We start from the raw sequence: 19,028 nt of genomic DNA on the forward strand, positions 1-19,028 counted from the left end.
ACAGATTAACAAACTGTTCAATTTAAAAATAAATATATACATGAAAAGAGATAAAGAAACCCAGGATGCAGGGAAGGGAAGAATTCTGTATGGCTATGAGGTTTCAGCAAGAAAGGAAACCGCAGGAAAATGGGATGCTGGTGTGTTCCAAGAATCGTAAATTTCAGGGAAGGGTATAGTGGTGGCAAGACTGGATCTGGGAAACAGTAAGAATATAGGTTTCAGAGTAGCAGCCGTTTTAGTCTGTATTCACAAAAAGAAAAGAAGTACTTGTGGCACCTTAGAGATTAACAAATTTATTTGAGTATAAACTTCACTGAATGCATCCGATGAAGTGAGCTGTAGATCACGAAAGCTTATGCTAAAATAAATTTGTTAGTCTCTAAGGTGCTACAAGTACTCCTTTTCTTTTTTAGTAAGAGTATACTGGCGGTGAGGAAGGATCGCATTTCTTTTCATAGCGAAGCGCGGGATTTACACATTTTCAAATTAGCCAATAGAGCTTGGCTTCTTCTCTTTAGCCAATCAGAGAGAAGATTTTTTTCTATAAATGTCACCGGAGTACAGCAGTCTTTCATTTGAAGAGGAGAGCGCACATTGTTTGAAATGGCTAGGACCAAGCAGACTGCCCGTAAATCCACAGGTGGTAAAGCTCCCCGTAAGCAGCTGGCGACTAAAGCTGCTCGGAAGAGCGCGCCTGCAACTGGGGGAGTGAAGAAGCCTCATCGTTACCGACCCGGCACCGTGGCCCTGCGAGAGATCCGCCGCTACCAGAAATCCACTGAGCTGCTCATCCGCAAGCTGCCCTTCCAGCGCCTGGTGCGTGAAATCGCCCAGGACTTCAAGACCGACTTGCGCTTCCAGAGCTCGGCCGTTATGGCCCTGCAGGAGGCCAGCGAAGCCTACTTGGTGGGGCTTTTTGAGGACACCAACCTGTGTGCTATTCATGCCAAGAGAGTCACCATCATGCCCAAGGACATCCAGTTAGCCCGGCGTATCCGCGGTGAGCGGGCTTAAAGGCTGCACCACTGCATTTTGAATACTCCCAACATTCCAAGGCTCTTTTAAGAGCCACTACGTGTGCATTGAAAAGAGCTGTAACACGCCCATATCGTGTACTCTTCAATCACAAGACTTCACTGTGTGCGGCTTACCTAAATTAATAATTCTGACCGTAAGAAACCATCAAGGATGGCTCTAATTTTTCAAAGTATATGCTTGAGGTAGGACACAACTTCACATTAGGCTGCCTTAATTAAATCCTTAACTTTTTCTAGCCAAATTAATGGGTACTTTGGTGATGTTTTTGTCTTTTATCTGTGTTTATCAATGTTCCCTTTTCAAGATGTAATACAAACTTCTACAAATGTGAAATGTATTTCATTTAAAAAAGTATATTTTGTATAACCAAATAAATATTGCCGTATTTAGCATTTGGCTTTAAATAAATAAAGTAAAATCACTGGTATGTCTCAGATAATATTCATGCATTGTAAATAAGTAAATGAAGGCTGGTATTCAGAGTTTGAATGTCTGTGTATTTCACTTAGTGGATTGTCTAGGGGTGTTCCTCTTGAAATCATAATATTGTACAGGAAAGGGCATGGGGGGAATGGTAAGGATGGCCTGGGAGGAGACTTACCTGGGGAGCTGAGGAACACAAAAGTTAGACAGAGGCATTTATTTAAAGACACTAGTAATACAACAGTGTCTTTGTACACAATAAAATGTATGATGCAAATTACAAATGAACTGTGAAGAAGTTTAGGATAAAATCCAGAGGTAAAATCATCAGACTGTCTAATGAAGGGGTTAAAAACAGAATAAACATGGGGAAATAGTTTTACTTTGTGTAATGACACCTGATCACACTTGTTACAGTGTGTATGGTAACACCCATTGTTTCATGTTCTCTGTGTATATAAAATCTCCCCACTGTATTTTCCACTGAATGCATCCCATGAAGTGAGCTGTAGCTCAAATAAATTTGTTTGTCTCTAAGGTGCCACAAGTATTCCTTTTCTTGTGTCTCTAGTTGTATTATTATTATTATTAATAATAATTATTACTAGTATGTTATTGTATTATAGTTGTTTGATTATAATTAGTAAGCCCTGACCAATAAACCCATTTTTTATATATTTTACAACTTGTGCAGATTGAAAAAGAATTTCCATCAGAGGGCAACAGAGGATATGACAGGGGAAAAGGTGGCATATTTCTCAGTTTTTGTGAACCCCTTCTGATCGTTTCGATCCATGCTTTCAATGTGTGTTGTCAAAAATGTGTGTAGACAGTAGCAATTTCAAAGTATTTTCCTCAGTTTTTATGCAGAAACTCAAATCTTCCGAGCATAAAATAATTATTTATGCCTATGAAGAAGAGGCATGAGTCCTGGAAAGGGGAAAGGAGTCTGGTTTTCTGAGCGATTATTTCTGCAGTCATTCAAATGACGTAATACTTTTGAATGTACTGCAAAAAGAACAGCAACAATAAAAATACCTTCAAATGGGGAAGGTGGAGAAAGAAATACGGATGTAGCGTATGAGGGCATGACTCTACTTATCATATTCATCCAGTGTACTCTTTGGAAAATGGCCGACAGATGGTTTGTCAAAAAATCTGATTGGTCAGATTTTGCCGCAGATTACAAATCACTGAAAACCAAAGGAGTATTTTCCAAAGAAAATAGCCACAAATAGGAAGCACTGTTATCTGAATACCCTCCAGATAGAAAAACTACAATAATAGAAAATAAAAGAGAAAGTGCAGTTTGAAATAGACTCTTATGTCGAGCAATTCAGAGACCGATCGATATTGGCACAAATGTGGGATTCAGCGGAGGTAGGAATAGATAATGTGTCTCGGTATAAATATAATTGAAATATAATTCGAAAATTTGTGGAGGATAAATGGAGCAGTATACAGACAATGGTGAGTGCAGGAGGAAAGGAAAAAGAAAGAAAAGGGGGGGTCAATAAACTGCCTCTCAATCGAACAGCATAAAGAGAGCGGTGAGCGGAAGAAGGAAGGAATGGACAATAAACTAGGCCTCGCCCCTTTTCCAGTACAAGTTTTCAGTCAGGTCGGCTACAGCAATATAAAGAGAGAAGAGGTTCCTAAGCGTGCATAGAGTGTTTTGATACTCGTAGCAATATGTCTGGTCGCGGTAAAGGCGGTAAAGGACTCGGAAAAGGAGGGGCTAAGCGACATCGGAAGGTACTTCGTGATAACATTCAAGGTATTACTAAACCGGCTATTCGTCGTTTGGCTCGTCGTGGTGGTGTCAAGCGTATTTCTGGGTTGATCTATGAAGAGACCCGTGGTGTGCTCAAAGTTTTTCTCGAAAACGTGATCCGTGATGCTGTTACTTACACCGAGCATGCGAAGCGGAAGACTGTGACAGCCATGGACGTGGTTTATGCCTTAAAACGGCAGGGTCGTACTTTGTACGGATTCGGAGGTTAAGCCTTTCTTTTGACTTAAGTTAAAAATCAAATAGCAAGAAACACAAAGGCTCTTTTAAGAGCCACCCATATTTTCGCAATAAGAGTTGTATTGCTAAATAGTCTTATGAAAGTACAATGTGTTATATTTCAGTTAGATAGGGTTTTTGTATTGTCTTAGTGGTTTTGCTTGATAAAACGTGCATTGGAAATGAAATAGAAAATAATGGAAGTTCTTTTATTGTGGCGTTGGCGACTAAGCATTTGTATTAAGAGACCATTTAGCCAGACCAATCTTTGCTTCCTTTAGCACAAGTCTGATAGCCAGCTTTCTCGCAAATAAGCAGAACACTCTTGTTTCCTGGTAGAGGAAAACATAATGAAAAATGATGAAAAAATGTAAAAAAAATCCCAGTCTATTGAAAACCTTTACTCTGTTTTCAGTTTAATTTAAAATCTTAGTTATGGAACTCTTTTAATATCTCCCCTTTCGCTCATCTGCATTAATTAGAGATTTCTGAATCTAAGTTGGTGAGTTCAGTTGGATAAAAGTATTTCTTACACAAAGTCATGTCACTGGGTCAAAGCCAGTCTCATTCATATCAAAATGCCCTATCCACTTAGCCTGAAACAATATATAATCTTCAGCTTGATCTAAAATAGGTACCTGGCATGAGCAGAGGCAAGCTGTTAATTAAATCACCGGTCACTGGTCATTTCCATTGTCCTTTTTCTTTAGTGACTGAGAACCTAAGCTAGTATAATCTTTTATAGCTTTGAAAGTCACAATACAATATCTTGCATTACCTTTGGCCTCCATAACTGTGAAGAGTGCAGGCCTGACGTTTCAGCTCACAACTACGTTCATGGTTGCCACCAACTTTCTTTTGGCATCCTCATGGTAGGAGACTGTATCCCCCAGCTAGGCTTTCAGTATAAACTGAGTTTCTCTAAAAGTTCCTTAAACAGAAAGAAAAACATTTTAATCCAGACAATAAATTATTTTATATTCTCAGAAGAAAACTACTTTTGTTTGCTGGTGCTGGAGTCTATATTTGAAACAAGCAAAAAACCCTGTTAATCCGCCTACTATAAATTTTACATATAAAAGCAGCTGTGGTTGTGTTCACCAGCTCTTTTTACACACTTTGGAAAACCGGAAATGCTGAAACTTAAAATACACAAAAACCTACTTTGGCTCGTTTGTTATTGCATTATTTAATTCTTAATTTGAAACGTGTTCAGATGCGTTTTAATGGATTACATCTTTTTTATTGAGTTGGTGGTTCAAAATTCTTTCTGGAGTAAGAAAGCATGTGGTTGGAGGCGGCCTCGGTAGCATCAGACACAGTCTCTTTAGCTATTTTCCCCGGCCACAGCAGCAGCCTGGATCTCCCCGAAAAAGGTAATCGTAACTGAGGGCTTTGCTGCTCTAGCTACAAATTAGTATTGTCGAGATATCCTTAATACTCATAACAGTGGCTAATATTCTTTTGAGACTGAGAGTTACAGAAATCAATTTGGAAGTTGCATTTTCCAAATTAGGTAACTGGGATTAGTGCGGGAGACAAGCATTGTCTCTTTATACACTCCACGGTTAGGAGACTACGCGGGAAAAGGCACAACTTTGCAGCGTAAGGGATGGAAGATGTCTGTTGCCGTGGCACAGCGGCTTCAGTCTCCAAGTGCCAAAAGCCAGGACAGTCAGAGAAGCAAAGCTGTCGGTGAGTTATAGGCAAAACCTCCTTTTGCATCGGGGAGGTGGCTAAACCCTTTCGTAAATTTGAAAAGCCCGCGCTGTGCAAGAATTGGTGGGTGATAAACCCTTTTGTACGTTTGAAAACGTCGCGCTGTGCAAGGAGTGCCCAATCCCAACCTGTCCTATTTTACCAGTTAACGGAGCTACCTAAACGCCCCTGCAGTCTGTCGCAGGGAGTGGTTTGGAATACGCATTCCGCACCAAACTATTCCCCAGGGTTTCTTGTTTGATTTACAAACAGATTGGCCATCCGTTTGGAGACCGTTATTCTCCTAGATCTGACCACAAATAACCTGCAAGAGACGTGTGTGGGACTTGAGAGGTGTAGAGATTAATACTGACTGTTCCTGGTAAAAATCATGCAGTGGAAAATGGATGACTATGAATTAAATCTAAACAAACACACAATTTAAAAGCTAAAAGCGATCTACACTGACCACAATTTAATTCAGTGTTCATGGGAGGGGAAAATGCCACTGCTCTTGTTTGAACATAGTTCCTGTTTGAAAAATAAGGGGAATACCCTAGCCCCACTGATGTGTATGAAAGCTTTGCCGTTTATTTTTATAGGATAAGGATTTCATTATTTTCTGTCACCCTGTTTCCTATTGGATCTTAAAACATAAATAAATCCTTACTTTGACCTTGCAGGTGGCTCTTAAAAGAGTTTTTGGATTGGTTTTGGACTGATTTTAGCTTGATATATCTTCTTGGTCACAAGGGAGTGTCCTGCCTACCTTCAGGCCATGCTTTTGCCCAATAAAACAGAGAGTCACAATGCCAAGAACAAGTAAAATAACCAATGATCAAACTAAAATCAGGCTGGCTCAAAACAGTGGATTAAATTTGTGACAGTGTAGATTGCTTTTAGCTTTTAAATATTGTGTGTGTGTGTTTAGATTTAATGCGTTACAGACCTCCTCGTCATTATGTATAAAGAGTTGTAGATAGCGGGGGATGATAATCCTATTTTTCCACTGAATGCATCCGATGAAGTGAGCTGTAGCGCACGAAGGCTTATGCTCATAGAAATTTGTTAGTTTCTAAGGTGCCACAAGTCCTCCTTTTCTTCTTGCTGTCCCAAGCTGTACTGTCTGCCAAGTAGCTCAAGAATTTCAATGATAAGATATTCCAGAACCATGGCCATAGGGGCCAGAGCTCTAGTCCAGCCCCCATCTGCTCAGAATAATTGACCTTCCAGAGCAGACAGTGCACACACATGGGGGGACTCTTTAAAGATGGTAATCTCTGTGCTATTCACACCAAGAGGGTTACCGTTATGCCAAGGATGCTGAGGCTGGAGCATCTGGAGTGAGAAGGCTTAAAAGCTACGCCACCAAATTTTCATACTTAATAACTACGCTGGAGGACAACACAAAAACTCTCCTAAGAGCCATTACATTCACACTGGATAAAGCTATAACACAGTGGTTCTCAAACTTTTGTGCTGGCGACCCTTTTCATATGGCAAGCCTCTGAGTGAGGCCCCCCCCCCCTTTATAAGTTAAAAACACCTTTTATATATATTTAACACCATTATAAATACTGGAGGCAAAGAGGGGTTTGGGGTGGAGGCTGACAGCTCGTGACCCCCATGCAATAACCTCACGACCCCTTGAGGGGTCCTGACCCCCAGTTTGAGAATTCTTACACAACATCTGCCCTTCTAATATCAAGAATACTGTGTACTTGATTTATATAAAATTGTCCTGGCAAAATATAAAACCAATAAAATGCTCTTAATATCTTAAAATCACGTTTGGTGTGGGAGAACCTAGGCAGCCTTTTAGATGTCTTGCTTTAATCACTAATACTACTTAGGGTATGTCTATACTACAAAATTAGATCGAATTTATAGAAGTCGGGTTTTTAGAAATTGTTTTTATATATTCGAGTGTGTGTATCCCCACAGAAAATGCTTTAAGTGCATTAACTCAGCGGAGTGCTTCCACAGTACCGAGGCAAGCGTCGACTTCCGGAGCATTGCACTGTGGATAGCTATCCCACCGTTCTCGCAGTCTCCGCTGCCCATTGGAATTCTGCGTTGAAATCCCAGTGCCTGATGGGGCTAAAACATTGTTGCGGGTGGTTCTGGGTACATATTGTCAGGCCCCCGTTCCCTCCCTCCCTCTGTGAAAGCAGCAGCAGACAATCGTTTTGCGCCTTTTTTCCTGAGTTACCTGTGCAGACGCCATACCACGGCAAGCATGGAGCCTGCTCAGGTAACTGTCACCTGAGTATGTCTCCTGGGTGCTGGCAGACACGGGGTACGGCTTTGCTACACAGTAGCAGCAACCCCTTGCCTTGTGACAGCAGACGGTACAGTAGGACTGGTAGCCGTCATCATCATGTCCGAGGTTCTCCTGGCCATTTCGGCCAGGAGCCCTGGGCAGACATGGGTGTAGGGACTACATTAGAAGTGACTTGACTAGGTCATTCTCTTTAGTCCTGCAGTCAGTCCTATTGAACCATCTTATGGTGAGCAGGCAGGCGATATGGATTGCTAGCAGTCCTATTGTACCATCTTCTGCCGGGCAGCCATGAGATGTGGATGGCTTGCAGTCCTTCTGCACTGTCTGCTGCCAGCCAAAGATGTAAAAGATAGATGGAGTGGATCAAAACAAGAAATAGACCAGATTTGTTTTGTACTCATTTGCTCCCCCCCCCACCCCCCCGTCTAGGGGACTCATTCCTCTAGGTCACACTGCAGTCACTCACAGAGAAGGTGCAGCGAGGTAAATCTACCCATGTATAAATCAGAGGCCAGACCAACCTGATTGTTCCAATAAGAACAATTACTTAGGTGCACCATTTCTTATTGGAACCCTGTGTGAAGTCCTGCCTGAAATACTCCTTGATGTAAAGCCACCCCCTTTGTTGATTTTAATTCCCTGTAAGCCAACCCTGTAAGCCATGTAGTCAGTCGCCCTCCCTCCATCAGAGCAATGGCAGACAATCGTTCCGCGCCTTTTTTCTGTGCGGACGCCATACCAAGGCAAGCATGGAGGCCGCTCAGTTCACTTTGGCAATTAGGAGCACATTAAACACCACACGCATTATCCAGTAGTATATGCAGCACCAGAACCTGGCAGAGCGATACCGGGTGACGAGGCAATGTCAGCGCGGTCACGTGAGTGATCAGGACATGGACACAGATTTCTCTGAAAGCATGGTCCCTGCCAATGCATGCATCATGGTGCTAATGGGGCAGGTTCATGCGGTGGAACGCTGACTCTGGGCTCGGGAAACAAGCACAGACTGGTGGGACCTCATAGTGTTGAAGGTCTGGGACGATTCCCAGTGGCTGCGAAACTTTCGAATGCATAAGGGCACTTTCATGGAACTTTGTGACTTGCTTTCCCCTGCCCTGAGGTGCATGAATACCAAGATGAGAGCAGCCCTCACAGTTGAGAAGCGAGTGGCAATAGCTCTGTGGAAGCTTGCAACGCCGGACAGCTACCGGTCAGTTGGGAATCAATTTGGAGTGGGCAAATCTACTGTTGGGGCTGCTGTGATGCAAGTAGCCCACGCAATCAAAGATCTGCTGATATCAAGGGTAGTGACCCTGGGAAATGTGCAGGTCATAGTGGATGGCTTTGCTGCAATGGTATTCCCTTACTGTGGTGGGGCCATAGACGGAACCCATATCCCTATATTGGCACCGGAGCACCAAGCCGCCGAGTACATAAACCGCAAGGGGTACTTTTCAAGAGTGCTGCAAGCTCTGGTGGGTCTCAAGGGACGTTTCACCAACATCAACGTGGGATGGCCGGGAAAGGTACATGACGCTTGCATCTTCAGAAACTCTGGTCTGTTTCAAAATCTGCACGAAGGGACTTTATTCCCAGACCAGAAAATAACTGTTGAGGATGTTGAAATGCCTATATGTATCCTTGGGGACCCAGCCTACCCCTTAATGCCATGGCTCATGAAGCCGTACACAGGCAGCCTGGACAGTAGTCAGGAGCTGTTCAGCTGCAGGCTGAGCAAGTGCAGAATGGTGGTAGAATGTGCATTTGGACGTTTAAAGGCGCGCTGGCGCAGTTTACTGACTCGCTTAGACCTCAGCGAAACTAATGTTCCCACTGTTATTACTGCTTGCTGTGCACTCCGCAACATCTGTGAGAGTAAGGGGGAGACGTTTATGGCGGGGTGGGAGGTTGAGGCAAATGGCCTGGCTGCTGGTTTCGCACAGCCAGACACCAGGGCGGTTAGAAGAGCACAGGAGGGTGCGGTGCGCATCAGAGAAGCTTTGAAAGCCAGTTTCATGACTGGACAGGCTACGGTGTGAAAGCTCTGTTTGTTTCTCCATGATGAAACACACCGCCCCTTGGTTCACTCTACTTCCCTCTAAGCTAACCCCCTCCTCTCGTCCCTTCAATCACTGCTTGCAGAGGCAATAAAGTCATTGTTGCTTCACATTCATGCATTCTTTATACATTCATCACACAAATAGGGAGATGACTACCAAGGTAGCCCAGGAGGAGGGAAGGAAAATGCCACACAGCACTTTAAAAGTTTACAACTTTAAAATTTATTGAATGCTAGCCTTCAGTTTTTTGGGCAATCCTCTGGGGTGGAGTGGCTGGTTGGCCGGAGCCTCTCCACCGCGTTCTTGGGCATCTGGGTGAGGAGGCTATGGAACTTGGGGAGGAGGTGGTCGGTTACAAAGGGGCTGTAGCGTCAGTCTGTGCTTCAGCTGCCTTTGCTGCAGCTCAACCATACACTGGAGCATATTGGTTTGATCCTCCAGCAGCCTCAGCATTGAATCCTGCCTCCTCTCATCACGCTGCCACCTCATTTGAGCTTCAGCCCCGTCTTCAGCCCGCCACTTACTCTCTTCAGCCCGCCACCTCTCCTCCCGGTCATTTTGTGCTTTCCTGCACTCTGACATTATTTGCCTCCACGCATTCGTCTGTGCTCTGTCAGTGTGGGAGGACAGCATGAGCTCAGAGAACATTTCATCACGAGTGCAGTTTTTTTTCTTTCTAATCTTCACTAGCCTCTGGGAAGGAGAAGTTCCTGTGATCATTGAAACACATGCAGCTGGTGGAGTTAAAAAAAAAAGGGACAGCGGTATTTAAAAAAGACACATTTTATAAAACAGCGGCTAGACTCTTTCAGGGTAAACCTTGCTGTTAACATTACATACATAGCACATGGCTTTCGTTACAAGGTCGCATTTTGCCTCCTCCCACCGTGTGGCTACCCCCTTAATCCTTCCCCCTCCCCGTGACTAAGAGTGGGGAACATTTCTGTTCAGCCGCAGGCAAACAGCCCAGCAGGAACGGGCACCTCTGAGTGTCCCCTGAAGAAAAGCACCCTATTTCAACCAGGTGACCATGACTGATATCTCACTCTCCTGAGGGTAACACAGAGAGATAAAGAACGGATGTTGTTTGAACGCCAGCAAACATACACTGGAATGCTTTATTGTACAATGATTCCCGAGTATGTGCTACTGGCCTGGTGTGGTAAAGTGCCCTACCATGAAGGACGCAATAAGGCTGCCCTCCCCAGAAACCTTTTGCAAAGGCTCTGGGAGTACATCCAGGAGAGCTGCGAATGCCAGAGCAAATTAATCCTTTCACATGCTTGCTTTTAAATCATGTATAGTATTTTAAAAGGTACACTCACTGGAGGTCCCTTCTCCACCTGCCGGGTCCAGGAGGCAGCCTTGGGTGGGTTCGGGGGGTACTGGCTCCAAGTCCAGGGTGAGAAACAGTTCCTGGCTGTTGGGAAAACCGGTTTCTCCGCTTGCTTGCTGTGAGCTATCTACAACCTCCTCCTCATCTTCTTAGTCCCCAAAACCTGCTTCTGTGTTGCCTCCATCTCCACTGAAGGAGTCAAACAACACGGCTGAGGTAGTGGTGGCTGAATCCCCTAAAATGGCATGCAGCTCATCATAGAAGCGGCATGTTTGGGGCTCTGACCCAGAGTGGCCGTTCGCCTCTCTGGTTTTCTGGTAGGCTTGCCTCAGCTCCTTAAGTTTCACGTGGCACTGCTTCAGGTCCCTGTTATGGCCTCTGTCCTTCATACCCTGGGAGATTTTGACAAATATTTTGGCATTTCGAAAACTGGAACGGAGTTCTGATAGCACAGATTCCTCTCCCCATACAGCGATCAGATCCCGTACCTCCCCTTCAGTCCATGCTGGAGCTCTTTTGCGATTCTGGGACTCCAACATGGTCACCTCTGCTGATGAGCTCTGCATGGTCACCTGCAGCTTGCCACGCTGGCCAAACAGGAAATGAGATTCAAAAGTTTGTGGGCCTTCTCCTGTCTACCTGGCCAGTGCATCTGAATTGAGAGTGCTGTCCAGAGCGGTCAAAATGGAGCACTTTGGGATAGCTCCCAGAGGCCAATACCATCCAATTGTGTCCACAGTACCCCAAATTCAACCCGGCAAGGCCCATTTAAGCGCTACTCCACTTGTCAGGGGTGGAGTAAGGAAATCAATTTTAAGAGCCCTTTAAGTCGAAAAAAGGGCTTCATCATGTGGACGGGTGCAGGTTTATATCAATTTAACACCGCTAAATTAGACCTAAAGTCCTAGTGTAGACCAGGGCTCAAAGTCGCAGCCATCAAGGTGTGCACGCTTTTATTTATAAGCATAGTTCATAAACCAAATAAGGGGGAAGAACACCTTTAATCAATGTTCCCATAAGAAGCTTGCTGCGGGAACGTTAAATACCAGTGGTCAAGCGTGCAATCAACATAGTTTCGATATCTCATATAACGTAATTTATGCGTATCAAAATGTCTTTTAGGCAGGGGGCTTTGAAATTTGATGAGTGTCTTGCACTACATGGAACGTGTAAAATGAGTTATGTTCCTGCGTTACAGACGGAGGGTCCTAAAAGTAATCCTCTCTTTTTAGTTGAACCACAAAAACAAGAGAATAATAGTTCCCGCCCCACTATTAACGCAAATTAGCGGACTGCTTTTCTTGGTTAACTATTGGCTGTTAGACATATAAAAACTTTCCCATCCGACCTCACCATTGGTTAAAGGTAGATCCTCATCCCCAAGGCACGTTGACAGATCTGTGAACATTTTAGCCTATCATAAGCCGTTTTATTGTAAAAAGAGAAGAGATATAAAAGCAATGTGTGAAAACGTTATTCTCCCTCCCCCCCCCCCCACACACACACACTTTTTTTTTGAGTGAGGCGCATTTAATAGTTTTTGCGTCATAATGTCGGGCCGCGACAAGCAGGGAGGTAAAGTACGGGCTCTTGGGCTGCAGTTTCCAGTGGGCCGTGTATACCGTCTGCTTCAGAAAGGTCGCTATGCGGAGCGGGTAGGTGCCAGAGTCCCGGTCTATATGGCTGCGGTGCTGGAGTATCTGACCGCTGAGATTCTCCAGTTGGCTGGGAATGCTGCTCGGGACAAGAAAGCCAGACTCATTCCCGGCCATTGGCAGCTCGCCGGCCGTAAAGACGAGGAGTTTAACAAGCAAGAGCTGAAATTATCTGACTGTCTGAGAAAAGTGAAACAACTACAAAAGAAATTTTATTTATTCCTGGTTTATCTCTGGAAACAGTAATTCAGAAGTATCATAAGAGTGGGGAATGGATTAGAATCTATATGAAAAGTATATTATAGCAAAAGGGTAATAACAACGAGCAGCGTTCCCCTACCCACTGCTTGGATGCCGATTTAAAAGAACGTAGAGTTCAAAATAGCCCACAAATCTGACTGGAAAACAAATAGATTTCCTGGGGGGAATAATTTTGTAGCCATTAATCTTCTCAAGGAGGGGCAGTGTGAGTTCATATAGATTCTAATCCATCCCTCCCCCTCTTATGATACTGTTAAATTACTGTTAAAGAAAATAAAAGTGCGGGTTTTTCAAACTAACTACGGCTCTAATCCCTATTCCCGCTCCTTCCAGGTCAGAAAAGAGACTTTTGTCTATAGATCACTAAACATTTAGCATTTCAGACTGTTTTGCTCCGAGAGCGCGGGACTAAAGCTGATATGGAGCAGGTAGGATAATACGCTTTCCCAGAGCCGTGTATCTGTCCTCTTCTGTTGCCATCTGAGAAGGGAATTTCTGCCCTTCAAGAGAGACACGGTTAGGTTATTAAGTAAGTGATCCCGACATTTCAGCTCCTTTTGGGAAGGGATGGGTGGCTCTTAAAAGAGCCGTTGGGTTTGTTTGGCTGAGACGATTCCTTTCCTCTTTAATCAGTTTCACTTCTTGGGGGCCGCCTTCGCTACTTTAAGTTTACTCGGCTTGACAAACTTGGCCTTCACCGCTTTGGCTTTACTCGGGCTCTTAGGTACTTTCGTGGGCTTAGCGGCTGTAAGCTTTTTGGGGCTCTTGGCCGCTTTCTTGGCTGCGGCACCTGCTGCTTTCTTGGTTATTTTCGGGCTCTTTTTCACGGCCGCAGCCTTTTTTGGTTTCTTGGAGGCGCTGGCGGGTTTCTTAGGCTTTGCCGCTGCCTTTTTTTTTTCGGCGTCTTTTCCTTGGTCACATCAGGCTTTTTGCTGAGTTTGAAGGAGCCGGATGCGCCGGTGCCTTTGGTCTGCACCAAGGTGCCCTTGCTCACCAGGCTCTTTAGTCCCAGCTTGATGCGGCTGTTGTTTTTCTCCACATCGTACCCTCCGGCGGCCAGAGCCTTCTTAAGAGCGGCCAAGGAGAGCCCTTTGCGCTCCTTGGAAGCGGACACCGCCTTGGTGATCAGCTCGGTCACGCTGGGACCCGAGGGTTTGTGAGCTTTGGTGCCTTCTCCTGACTTCGTTTTTTTGGCGAGGGATTTCTCCCCAGGAGCAGTGACACGGGGAGATGCAATAGGTGCCGTTTCTAACATACTGGCAGAGTATCTGACAGTCTGGGACAGAAACAAACTGTAGCAGATCAGCTGCCTGGTATTTTTAGAGATGAACTGAGGTCTTATTGGTGAGTTAAAGAGCCCGTCCAATTTCATTGCAAAAGGCCTAGCAGTTCAATTTGTGTTTCTTTGTAATTAAAAAGTTCATTTTTTAGATAATATCTGCTACCAAATCGCTCAGTTTCTTAGCTGGGTAAAGAGGAAACAAGGTATTTTTTAGTCTACAGAGTTTTCAGTTGTAGAATATAAAGATGAGTTAAAGAAGAGCCCATAAACTCTGGAACCTGAAGCTAGAGAGACCTGGGGAGAGGGTAACTTGTTTATGCTTACAAATGAAAATGGTACAGTTGTCAATAGAATTACATTCACAATGAAATATTATTCTTTAGGGCGTTTTCTCCAAGTCAGAATATAAAACTAAGTATATGAATGGATTTCCTCAGTGTAAATTAATTTTGAAGAGAAGGAAGTAACACAAACTTGTCCCTGAGTTTTGAAAACAGAATAAGAATTGGCTCCCTTAACAATGTCTTTTACCTCCTACAATCCTTTAATTCCGCTGAAATAGTGCCACAAACAAAATCATGAAGGACTTTTTAAATACTTATAAAAGAATGTTTATGCTCTGAACATTTATGCAAATAATTGTTATATTTTGCCTTTTCAGATATTCCGACTGAAGATAAGCACACTAGCCTATTTTACAGTTTCAAAGTAATTTTAATGTTATTTGTATTTTCCCTTAAAAAGTAACTTTTTAAAATGTATCAAGCAAGTAATTTGCTAAACAGTGTTTTGTATTTTAGTCTCTTTTTACAGCATTATTGATTAAAACAACAATTAAGGTACGATGTAGTATAAACATAAACTATAGGGATACCATTATCTAGAGATGAAAATTCAGTTAATAAATTATTTTCTTCTATTTAATGTTATATAAAGGTGGCTTCTTTAAAGCGTATAATTAATGATAACACTTTATTTAGTTGTCTGAATTGCAGGAGACTGTTGTATATGTTCTGTAGCACTAATATAATACGACTCATTTTGATGCCTTTTTAACAGCTAAAGGGAACTTTAAATCTCTCTCTCTGTGTACCTTCTCAGAGCCAATCACTTCAGAAAAGGACTGAATTATCTGTAACCTACTTTGCACTCACAACAAAGGAATGAAACTTTTTGTTCTCTTTGCATTCCAGAATAACAGTTCTCACTTCTTGTGATGATCTTGGGTTTAAGCTGGTGAAAACTAGCCCACAAATCATCTCCTAAAAAAGCAGAAAGAAGCTGATTCTGTGACAGAAGATAATATAATGTGAAAGATAAAATTAAGGCATCATATACTATTTGATTAGCCTGTAACAGCTAATAAGCAAGTGTCTACTTAAATATCCAGGGAAGATTCTGGTAATAATGTCAGAGGGTTTTTTTGTCTTTGTGTTTTGTTTTCCACCCTACACACATTGTGATGTGAGCAAGGCTCAAAAAATATTTGTTAGAAATAACAATAGCTATATCCTAATGAATCCCCAAGTTTATTTTAGTATGTTCCTTAAAATGACTCTCTTTCTCAAATACTGTATATGATGCAGTATATGACACATACACCCAGGCACTGGGACAGGGGAAGAGATGAGAACATTCATGGTGATGAATTGAGAACTTCACACATCAGAGCTCTTGTTTGTTTTCATTCATTCTCATTAGGTGTCTTTCACCTGTGACTGTTGTACAGGCTCCCATGTTCCCTATTGGAGTGCAGAGCCCCATCCCTATGCAGTAGACCCAGGGGCATGGAGTGGCCAGGAGGCGGCAAGACCGGGTAGCTGACTGATGAAGGGTTGTGCACAGGCATTCAACAGGATTTGGGTAGCCTATATAAAGCAAATTCAGATTCATTCAGCCAAGGGATTCCTGAGATATAACATATCCAAAATGAGATGTTTGCACATATCAAAATTCTATAAAGTCCAAATGTATAGGTAAATTGCCTTAGAAATTGGCATGATGGAACAATGCCTCAGGTAAAAATTGTGTGGCAAAGTTGGGGTTATTTGATCAGTGGGTGATGATATACCCCCAATGTTCAAAATCCACATGCATAGTAATATTTTCTTGAATATAGGTGTATAGCAAAAGAGGAGCAGAGGTACACTCCGTTATACAAATGTTGAGGGTCATTCAGTCAAAAAGTTCCTCATATACAGCCCTTCCACTAAGAAGATGATTTAATATTCAAATTCCTCTATAATCCAGAGACTTGAAAATAAGTGTGATGCATCAGGGTCCGTGGCAGATTTGTTTCATAATTGTGGGATCATTTGTGTAAGGTGTTCTTTTATTCTACTCCTCCAATATGGACCTGATTTCAATATTCCTATTGTTCTAATATCCATGTACATAGGACATTTGTATTGAAAACTGGTATTCCACAAATACTGTGGGGGGATAATTTTACTTTGAGGGGTGGATGAAAACAAGTTTGGAGATGAACCGAGCAGTTCACCCTTCTCGGAGGTGTTGTATCAGAATGCATTTATCTCCATGGATTGTGCACAGTTCTTTTCCCCTTCCCAGCCTCCAAAAAGGAATAAAGAATCTGGGGTTTGCCTTGTCTTCAGCTGCTTGATCTGTTCCTCATAACCCTTCAGTTACCAGATTCCCTTTTCACCTTGGCCTCTGCACTTTTACTGGGGGCAGAGGGCAAGATGCAGGAGAAGCCCAAAGCTGGTGCAGGGGGAGGCTAAAGTAAACCCACAAGGATCCTTCATGCCCTCCCATAGTTGTCTCTATCATCATTTCCCCCTCTCTGCCACCACTTCCTCAAAAATCAAGGAAAACTCACTACCCAAAATCTTGGTTAATACAGAGTTTATGTTGACTGCCAGTGCCTCTTATCTCTAAATGTCAAATGCACCTAAACTTGAACATCTGTGTGTTGGATTGAGATTCACTTACTCAGCAGATGGGTCTAACAAATCTTTTATTTAGGCAAAACACTCAGCAAGTGGTGATCACTTACTTAGAAGTGGAAAGTTCATCAGGCTGATCTAATCACAGTCACCTCCAGCACAGGCCAATACAGCTTTAACCTCCCTTTGTTAAACAAACTTACTTATAACTTACTTATTTACAGCTTTTTGTTACCCTTTCTTACACATATTTTCATGTTAACTCTCCTCTGTCAGTACAGGTTTAGTGTTCAAGCTGGTCTTCTGCATCTTTTTAGTTACTTTGTCATTTCTTTTTCTCACAAACATGATTACTCTGCAATTTCTTACACATGCACAGTTCTATTTATGCTTACGCTGTTAAATGTTGTCAGAACAGACTCTTAAAATTCACTGCAGGATTCTGTCAAGCCTAAATATATCATCAGCCTCAACACTTCCCATCATGAAGCCATAGAATCCTTTCTAAAGCTTCATCAAAGCCTGTATTTCATAGACATTATTCTCTTTCCCCACTACCTAACCATGTTCCTAACCTTCCAAATAAATGCAATTAACACCACTACTAGGATGGCTTGCACAATTACAAAGCCTGTTGATATCATGCGTATCCATGGATGTTCCCCAATATAGTGCACTAACTTCCACTATGAGGTATTCCACAGTGTATCTATGTTGCTTTGAATATTTTGACTCTCCTGTCTTCAGGTCAACAAATGTTTTGGACATCTACTCAGAAGACTGGAAAAGGGCAAATATAGTGCCCATCTATAAAAAAGGAAATAAGGACAACCCAGGGAATTACAGACCAGTCAGCTTAACTTCTGTACCTGGAAAGATAACAGAGCAAATAATAAAGCAATCAATTTGCAAACACCTAAAAGATAATAAGGTGATAAATAACAGTCAGCATGGATTTGTCAAGAACAAATTGTGTCAAACCAACCTGATAGCTTTCTTTGACAGTGTAGCAAGCCTTGTGGATGGGGGGATGCAGTAGATCTTGACTTTAGTAAGGCTTTTGATACTGTCTCTCATGACCTCATAAACAAACTAGGGAAATACAAGCTAGATGTAGCTACTATAAGGTGGGTGCATACCTGGTTGGAAAATCGTTCCCAGAGAGTAGTTATCAGTGGTTCAGAGTCATGCTGGAAAGGCATAATGAATGGGGTCCCGCAGAGATCGATTCTGGGTCCAGTTCTGTTCAATATCTTCATCAATTACTTAGATAATGGCATACAGAGTACACTTAATAAAGTTTGAGGATGATACCAAGCTGGGAGGGGTTGCAAGTGCTTTGGAAGATAGGATTAAAATTCAAAATGATCTGGACAAATTGAAGAAATGGTCTGTAGTAAATAGGATGAAATTCAATAAGGACAAATGCAAATTACTCCACTTAGGAAGGAACAATCAGCTGCACACGTACAAATTGGGAAATGACTGCCTAGGAAGAAGTACTGGAGAAAGGGATCTGGGGGTTATAGTGGATCACAAGCTAAATATGAGTCAACAGTGTAACGCTGTTGCAAAAAAAAGCAAACATCATTCTGCGATATATTAGCAGGAGTATTGTAAGCAAGACACGAGAAGTAATTCTTCCACTCTACTCAGCTCTGATTAGGCCTCAACTGGAGTATTGTGTCCAGTTCTGGGTGCCACATTTCAAGAAAGATGTGGACAAATTGGAAATGTCCAACTCAAGAGATTGCACAATATTTGTCTTCTCCAGCCTTCGCAATCTTGACTTGACCTTGTCCCCATTGCCTCAGCTGTACTGTGTGATTTTTTTCTTCATCGAAGGAGAATCCACAAACTGGCAATGCAGTTCATCACAATGACATATTAGGTACCTTGGCTCTTTGAACAACATGAGGTATTTGGGGATTTCCAGACTCCCCCACCTGTCCTTACTAGTATCCAAGGAGGAATGACATATACCTTAAAGATGTAACCTGCCATGGTAGGTTCCAACTTATCTATAGGCTGGACACTATACACTCTTAATGCATCACTTAGACCTGTGACC

At 42.8% G+C, this 19,028-nt stretch overlaps 2 protein-coding genes and 1 pseudogene across 3 annotated transcripts; 2 read left to right on the forward strand and 1 right to left on the reverse strand.

Moving 5' to 3' along the window:
• The first annotated feature begins 573 nt into the window (after nt 1–573).
• Nucleotides 574–2,011, forward strand: LOC311518902 (histone H3.2). The gene has a single exon (XM_084624958.1). It carries the CDS (start codon nt 607–609, stop codon nt 1,015–1,017), a length of 411 nt encoding a protein of 136 aa, XP_084481084.1. The 5' UTR covers nt 574–606; the 3' UTR covers nt 1,018–2,011.
• A 1,106-nt stretch (nt 2,012–3,117) lies between these two features.
• Nucleotides 3,118–3,796, forward strand: LOC311518911 (histone H4). The gene has a single exon (XM_084624968.1). The coding sequence runs from the start codon at nt 3,157–3,159 to the stop codon at nt 3,466–3,468; it is 312 nt and encodes a 103-aa protein (XP_084481094.1). The 5' UTR covers nt 3,118–3,156; the 3' UTR covers nt 3,469–3,796.
• Nucleotides 3,797–13,404: 9,608 nt separating this feature from the next.
• Nucleotides 13,405–14,122, reverse strand: LOC311518891 (histone H1.01 pseudogene; annotated as a pseudogene). Its single transcript has one exon. The product of its transcript is annotated as a histone H1.01 pseudogene (transcript).
• Between the last annotated feature and the right edge of the window lie 4,906 nt (nt 14,123–19,028).

Source organism: Lepidochelys olivacea (assembly GCF_965140295.1).
Source record: "Lepidochelys olivacea isolate rLepOli2 genome assembly, chromosome: 1".
Taxonomy (NCBI): domain Eukaryota; kingdom Metazoa; phylum Chordata; order Testudines; family Cheloniidae; genus Lepidochelys; species Lepidochelys olivacea.